Source organism: Saccopteryx bilineata, chromosome 2 (assembly GCF_036850765.1).
Source record: "Saccopteryx bilineata isolate mSacBil1 chromosome 2, mSacBil1_pri_phased_curated, whole genome shotgun sequence".
Lineage (NCBI taxonomy): Eukaryota > Metazoa > Chordata > Mammalia > Chiroptera > Emballonuridae > Saccopteryx > Saccopteryx bilineata.
In genome coordinates this window covers 135060825-135068448 of record NC_089491.1, presented here as the reverse complement: position 1 = coordinate 135068448, position 7624 = coordinate 135060825, and the positions used below count along the sequence as shown (strand labels likewise).

Genomic DNA, 7624 nt, shown 5'->3' with positions numbered 1-7624 from the left:
TAATGGGAATGGAAAAACAAAATGCCTCAGAAAGGATCAGGTGAAGAATGCAAAGGTTTTATAATTATTATTTATTATTTCTTTTTGCTCTTGTTTCGTTTCTCTTCCTTGAGCTTCTTTTTGGAAACTTTAGGTCTGTTGGCCTTTTTGTATAGGTGATACCCAATGAGGCTCAGGAGGGCTGGCACCATGGCCATGCCTACCAGCGGCAAAATGCCCTTCACCAGCTTTTGCCAGTAGTTGGCTCGGATTAATGCAATCAGCTCCACGTCAAACTGCAGCACTGCATCCGCTAAAGGCAGAGAGGAGGTGAGGGTTAGAATTTCTGTGCAATTTAAGCAGGACTCTAAGTCTGAATGAAAACAGGGAAGGCAGGCCATACCAGAGCAACAACTATGAATCCGGCAAGATTTAAATGTGGGGTTGAGTTCCCTTAAACAAAAGAAGAGATAGGCCCTGGCCGGTTGGCTCAGTGGTAGAGCATCGGCCTGGCGTGCGGAAGTCCCGGTTCGATTCCCGGCCAGGGCACACAGGAGAAGCGCCCATCTGCTTCTCCACCCCTCCCCCTCTCCTTCCTCTCTGTTGCTCTCTTCCCCTCCCGCAGCCAAGGCTCCACTGGAGCAAAAGATGGCCCAGGCGCTGGGGATGGCTCCATGCCTCTGCCTCAGGCACTAGAATGGCTCTGGTCACAACAGAGCGACGCCCCGGATGGGCAGAGCATCGCTCCCTGGTGGGCGTGCCAGGTGGATCCCGGTAGGGCACATGCAGGAGTCTGTCTGACTGCCTCCCCGTTTCCAGCTTCAGAAAAATACAAAAAAAAAAAACCCAAAACAAAACAAAAAAACGCAGAGATGGGCTATGAGTAGAGTCTAGTGAGAGTCAGGTTTACCCCAAATATACAAATCTGGCTTGCTTCCCATGACAGGTCTTTGACAGTACAGGAAAACTTTCTGTGGATCTAAAACATACACACTGTTCTCCATTTATATAAGTAAGAGAACCCTCAATACTAACTGTACTCCATTTCCAAACAGCCACACGGATACAATCTTGTCAAGGCTGAAATTAGTTGGATTTACACTATACTTTAAAAAATTCCACTGCCTGACCAGGTGGCAGTGCAGTGGATAGAGTGTCAGACTGGGATGCGGAGGACCCAGGTTTGAAACCCCAAGGTCACCAGCTTGAGCACGGGTTCATGTGGCTTGAGCAAGGCTCACCAGCTTGAGCACAGGTTTGCTGGCGTGAGTGTGGGATCATAGATGTGACCCCATGGTCGCTGGCTTGAGCCCAAAGGTCACTGGCTTGAAGGCCAAGGTCCTTGGCTTAACCTGAAGGTTGCTGGCTAGAGCAAGGGGTCACTCGCTCTGCTGTAGTGCCCTGGGTCAAGGCACATATGAGAGCAATCAATGAACTAAGGAGACTAAGGAGCTGAAAAAAGAATTGATGCTTCTCATCTCTTTCCCTTCCTGTCTGTCCCTATCTATCTCTGTCAAAAAAAGATAAAAAATTCCACTAACCAATGAGCATACTCAATGCAACTGTTAGAAAAGATAGGTGTTTTGACATAAGCTGGATAGAAAGAAGGATGTGTCCTAAGTGATGAGGGAATGAGTGGGGGTGGGAAGAGATAAGCAGATAGAAGCAGCACTGGAAAGCAGAAGGTAATAGAGGTTTGGGTAAGAGTTTTTCTCTTTAGTCCTTCTATCTTTTTTCCAAGTCTCCCTCTAAGATGGACCTGGGATAAGAAATTTTACCCTAATACTCTGAAATACAACACATTTTATTTATTTATTTATTTATTTATTTATTTATTTATTTATTTTGTGACAGAGACAGAGAGAGGGACAGACAGAAAGGGAGAGAGATGAGAAGCATCAATTCTTTGTTGCGGCTCCTTAGTCTCCTTAGTTGTTCATTGATTGCTTTCTCATATGTGCCTTGAGGGGGCAAGGTGGGAGCTACAGCAGAGTGAGTGACCCCTTGCTCAAGCTGAGACCTTTGGGCTCAAACCAGCGACCATGGGGTCATGTCTATATTCCCACGTTCAGGCTGTCGGTGAACCCACACTCAAGCTGGTAACCTTGGAGTTTTGAACTCGGGTCCTCTGCATCCTAGTCCGACACTCTATCCACTGTGCCACACTGCCTGGCCAGGTTGAAATACAACACATTTTAGTTAATAGAGCATTTATCACCAAAAGCAAGAGATATGCTGTTTTTGGGTAATCTGTCTAATCTCAGGCCTTCAAGAGTAGTTATCAGCAGTGACATTTGAGGACTTTTAAAAGTTTTTTTTGTTTTTTTGTTTTTTCCTTTTCTTCTTTTTGTATTTTTCCGAAGTTGGAAACGGGGAGGCAGTCAGACAGACTCCCACATGCGCCCGACCGGGATCCACCCGGCATGCCCACCGGGGGCGATGCTCTGCCCATCTGGGGCGTTGCTCTGCTGCAACCAGAGCCATTCTAGCGCCTGAGGCAGAGGCCTTGGAGCCATCCTCAGCGCCTGGACCAACTTTTTTGCTCCAATGGAGCCTTGGCTGCGGGAAGGGAAGAGAGAGACAGAGAGGAAGGAGAGGGGGAGGGGTGGAGAAGCAGATGAGCGCTTCTCCTGTGTGCCCTGGCCAGGAATTGAACCCTGGACTCCTGCATGCCAGGCCGATGCTCTACCACTGAGCCAACCGGCCAGGGGAGGACTTTTAAAGTTTTAGGGTGAGGTGCTCTCCCTCTAGGGAACATGCCCATACCTTCCTCTTTTCTCCTCCCCCCCAAGCATGTTTTCCTTGACTCTCTCTTTCCCCCTAAGCTCTGAAGGAACCCATGAGACTTGCAACTAAGAGAAAAATAGGTAGCAGTAGCTTGTCCTGGGCTAACCCCTGAACCTGTCTCCAAGGCCCCTTTTTCTCTGACTTTCCTCCTGCACAGCCAGTAAATTCTTCCTTTACTTGCTGCACAAAAATAAATATGGGGAGGTCACTGGCTTGAGCACGGGCTCACCAGCTTGAGCGCAGGGTCGTGGCTTGGGCATGGGATCATAGGCATGACCCATGGTCGCTGGCTTGAGCCCAAGGTCTCTGGCTTGAGCAAGGGGTCACTAGTTCGGCTGGAGCCCCTGATCAAGGCACATATGAGAAAGCAATCAGTGAACAACTAAGGTGCCACAATGAAGAACTGATGCTTCTCATCTCTCTCCCTTCCTGTCTGTCCCTATCTGTCCTCACTGTCTCTCTAGCTAAAATAAATAAATAAAAAGTTATGGGGTGGGCTGGCTTTTAAAAGTTGTTTTTTGTTTCATTTTGTTTTGAATTACTTGACAATGATCATTTTACTATATCTTCACTGGTGAAAACTAAAATGATGGTGCTGTGGTGAGAAGCCATGCCAGCTGTACAAATGACGCAGTTTGAAATTATAAGAAAAAGGCAGGAGAGAAGTCCAGAGTTCTAGGAAGTGTGGCACAGGCAGCAGACCCATGTGGTTCAAGCAGGTGTCGCCTCCTTAAAAAGTTGCTGGCTGCCAGATGGCAAGCCAGGTGACCATAACAGTTTCTCTAGTCCCTAAGGTTCTCTAAGCAGAAAAAAGGTGGCTGTGCAGGAGGCCACAGCCACTCCTGTCCCTTTGAGCAAACCTAGTTTAGACCTTCTCAAGCTCCAGACAAATTGTGTAGCTCTTAGGGACTGGGTATTTTGATAGTCTGAGAAAGAGGTCTAGTCAGGTTACCTGGGATCGATGGTGGAAATCCCCGTTTTCCATAGGCCAAGTGAGAAGGAATGACTGCCCTTCGCTTCTCTCTGAGGGAAAGAATATAAGTCACAGCCAGAGGCAGGACCTGGTGGGCCAGCAGCCTCAGTCCATCTGAAGCCCCAACAGCAAAACCCTTTGGGTTTTTATACCCCAAAGATGAACTTTACCACCGGGTGCCAAACAGGTTGACCCCCCCCCCCAATGCCTCAACTCCTACAACAAACCCACAGCTAGAGAGGCACAGAGGCTTTGGGTGCCCTTAGGGGTCCCAATGACTGATGCAAAGCCAGGGAGAGCACTTTAACCCATATTCTCCTGCCTCCTCTAGGAGCAAGGATAGCAGAGAAAAAGAAGTAGCCATGCCCATCTCTGCCCAGATACTTACCCCACACACATGTCTAGAAGGCTCTGCTCCAGACCTTGAGAAAGAAGACACAACTGAACAGGAAGCTATCTACATTCCCTGAATCCCAGAAGGGATCAAAGGCTCCCCTTTGACCCTTAGTTAAGCTTCCCATTTCTCAAATCTCTGGCTTTCAGTAGGGTATTGGGCAAGAGGAGTATTAGAAGTGGGGTTCAAACCTCAGGAGGTGGCTAGTAGAGACGTGGGACTCATTCATTCCAGGGGGCATCTCTAAGGTAGCTTACAGGTTGAAGAAGTTAAGAAAGCACTCAATGTTGAGAAAAGTAGGAGTGAGAGACACAGGTCACATACCTGGGATCACCTGCTTTTGGCCAAGTTCTATAACCAGAGGGTCTCTGGTCAGGGAAGTGTCAATAATGCGTCCATCTACCAAGCTGCCCTGGGGGGGGGGAGAGAGCATCCAGAGCTCACACCTAAATAATACCTCTCCCTCCCAGCAGGAGCAATACACACCTGGGCCTCTGAGCGGGACTACCCTAGCAGCTGCCACCTAGCACACCCGTTGGGGCAGAAAGAAAAAAGAAGCCCCAAAGGGCTGGCACTTTTCGGAGATTTCTCCACCCTTTACTTCTCTGTGCTGGGGAGGAACTGGCCGAAACCAGGGAGGGGAAATGGGCAAGAAAGAAGAGCGTCCCTCCCCCAGCCACGTGCTGTAAGACCCCTGAGCCCTGTTACTCCCCAACTGCTTGCCACGTGTCCAAACCAAAGCTGACGTGTTTCGTTAGGGCGCCGCCCCTCCCAAGCTCCGCCTGGGCCCCCCAGACCCCTCACCGTGTAGTGTATGTGCAGCGTGTCTCCAAAGGCAGCAGGCTCCGCACACGGTTCAGGGGGTTCCACCTATGATCGGACTACAGGAGTCACGGAGGATCTTCCAAAGATTCCATTCTTGCCCTAGACCCCCACCCCCAACTCAGGCCCCCGCACTTCTCCCGGGCTCGCAGGTTCATTTAGACCTGTATTTACGCACAAGGCCCGCCCCAGCGGACCAGGAAAATCTCTCACCAGGGTCTCCACTTGGAGGGTCTGGACAGGACTTTCGGTTTCGAACCCAGTCTCAGCCCGGCACAACGCCCCACTGAGCAGCAGCGGCGGCAGCAGACAGAGCAGGAGTAGTGACGGGCGCAGGGTCATGACTGGACACGGGGCAAGGCGCGGGACACCAGGACAGGCTGCTAGGGTGGCGACGCCTAGGACAGCGGTTCCCTCAGCACCCAGGCCAGACTGGACTGGGCAGATTGTGACGTACCAGCCCCTCCTCCTGCAGCCCGCCCTTCCTCCACCTTGTCCCCACCTCCTAGAAGGAGGAGGCCTTAGGGAGCCTCCCCTACCCACTAAGATCCGGAGGTCGTGGATTCTCACTGGTCAGTCCTTAGCCGTTCTGGCCCACAGCGAGGGACTGGGTCACAGAATAGTACCAATTTATAATTACCCACGGTGTGGCAGGTACTTGTCTGTAATCCTCAAAGCCACCCTTATAAGGTAGGTGTAATTGTTTCCATTTTACAGATGAGAAACTGGGTGCTCACGTTCAGTAACTAGCCCACCGCCATCTAGCTAGGTGGTGACAGAATTCATATCAGACTGCCTGAGTCCAGTTTGGTCTCTGACCTTGCCTCAAAGATACAAATCTCCTCATACCTACCTCCGCAGTGTCTGGCTGGCCCATCCCACTCCTGCAGTTGTCAATGGAGCATCTCTCTCCCACCTCCACCCATTCAGCTTGAATTTTTGGAGGTCATATAGCGAAAAGGAGACAGGGAGTTGTACCATCCTCCTGTTGTTTAGGAAGCACATTGGAAAGACCAAGGGGCTATTTCCTTGTATTTCTGGACAGTACCACTCCCTTTCTCCTTTCACCAAAATACTTCTCAAAAGGGCAGCAACCTAGAACCTTTTTGTTTGTGCAAGGACTTAGGTTTTTAAAAAAGTTTTAAAATTATTTTAGGTGAGTCTACCAGTTCCCCTTCTGTATGTTTTAAAACCCTCATTGCCCACTTAGGAGTTGGCATCTGAACACTGCTCCCTCAAAAGACATCAGCAAGTTCACAATCACCAGATTCCAGGGTCATTTCTTGGTCCCTTGTCCTCTTTAGTATCTCCAGTATTTGATGCTACTGAACGCTTTTCCCAAGCTGTAGATACAACTGTCTACTGGGTATCTCCACCTAAATGGTTTGACCAGCACCTCAACTCAACACACCCTATACTATGCTCACTCTTCCTTCTCCTTCCATCTCATCTGGAATAATCTAGACTTCCCTCCCAACTTCCTGTTTCTGTTTGAGACTCTGCTGTCGGTATTCTCTTTGATTCTTTTCTCCTCTTCCACATCCAAACATTCTCCTTTGAATTCTTCCCCCAGTCTTTCTTTCCATTCCCATGGGTGCCCTCTATCTCTTTTAGGTTTTATTTATTTATTTATTTATTTATTTATTTATTTTGAGAGAGAGAGAGAGGGATAGACAGGGACAGACAGGAACGGAGAGAGATGAGAAGCACCAATCATTAGTTTTTCATTGCACGTTACACCTTAGTTGTCCCTTGATTGCTTTTCTCATATATGCCTTGACCGCGGGCCTTCATCAGACCGAGTAACCACTTGCTGGAGCCAGCAACCTTGGGTTCAAACTGGTGGGCTTTTTGCTCAAAGCAGATGAGCCCGTGCTCAATTTGGCGACCTCAGGGTCTCGAACCTGGGTCCTCTGCATCCCAGTCCAATGCCCTATCCACTGCGCCACCGCCTGGTCAGGCTAGGTTTGTTTTATTTTTATTTTTTTTTTTGGGGGGGGGTTGTTTTATTTTTAAAGCCCCCTTAGCAGGAGAGAATTTCTGGGAATGATGGAATATCTTGACAGGGATGTGGGTTATGTAGGTATATACACTTGTCAGAATTTACCAAACTGTATGCTTAAGATCTGTTCATCATGCTGCATGCAGATACCTCGACTTTTTTTAAAAAAGAAAAACTTTAAAAAATAAAGGAATACTACACTTCCAAGTCTCCCAAAAATCTGGATAAAGTTATGTGACTAATTTCTGGCCAGTAAGACAAACAAAAGTGTTGGAAATATTGTCTTGGACTTCTAGGAAGGGTCCTTTAAAAATTTAGCTAAGAGTACATCATTATTGTTCCTCCTTCTTCCCCTGACCTCCTTCCCTTCCTTCTTTCAGCTACCTGGAATGTAGATGGAACTAATTACCATATTTCTCCATGTATAAGATGACCCCATGTATAAGACACACCTTAATTTTGGGGCCTGAAATTTGAAAAAAAAAAGTATTACATAGTTATTGAACTCAAGTTTTTTTTTTGTTTTTTTTTTGTTGTTTTTTTTTTCTGAAGCTGGAAACAGGGAAAGACAGTCAGACAGACTCCCGCATGTGCCCGACCGGGATCCACCCGGCACGCCCACCATCCGGCAACGCTCTGCCCACCAGGGGGTGATGCTCTGCCCATC

General features: G+C 48.5%; 1 protein-coding gene across 1 annotated transcript; it reads right to left on the bottom strand.

Moving 5' to 3' along the window:
* Window positions 1-36: 36 nt before the first annotated feature.
* FKBP11 (FKBP prolyl isomerase 11) lies at window positions 37-5417 on the bottom strand. The gene is made up of 6 exons (XM_066257958.1): window positions 5169-5417; window positions 4938-5003; window positions 4458-4545; window positions 4128-4161; window positions 3719-3789; window positions 37-292 (listed from the first exon to the last, which is right to left on the bottom strand). Exons 1-6 carry the CDS (start codon window positions 5295-5297, stop codon window positions 75-77), a joined length of 606 nt encoding a protein of 201 aa, XP_066114055.1. The 5' UTR covers window positions 5298-5417; the 3' UTR covers window positions 37-74.
* Window positions 5418-7624: the final 2207 nt, after the last annotated feature.

What these genes read in the sequence shown, in the direction of transcription:
- FKBP11 (XM_066257958.1), bottom strand. Translation starts at nt 5,297, where the DNA reads ATGACCCTGCGCCCGTCACTACTCCTGCTCTGTCTGCTGCCGCCGCTG. An exon ending in CCCTCCAAGTGGAGACCCTG is followed by an intron (nt 5,004 to 5,168) that starts GTGAGAGATTTT and finishes GTCCGATCATAG; the next exon opens with GTGGAACCCCCTGAACCGTG. An exon ending in ATTTCCACCATCGATCCCAG is followed by an intron (nt 293 to 3,718) that starts GTAACCTGACTA and finishes CTCTGCCTTTAG; the next exon opens with CGGATGCAGTGCTGCAGTTT.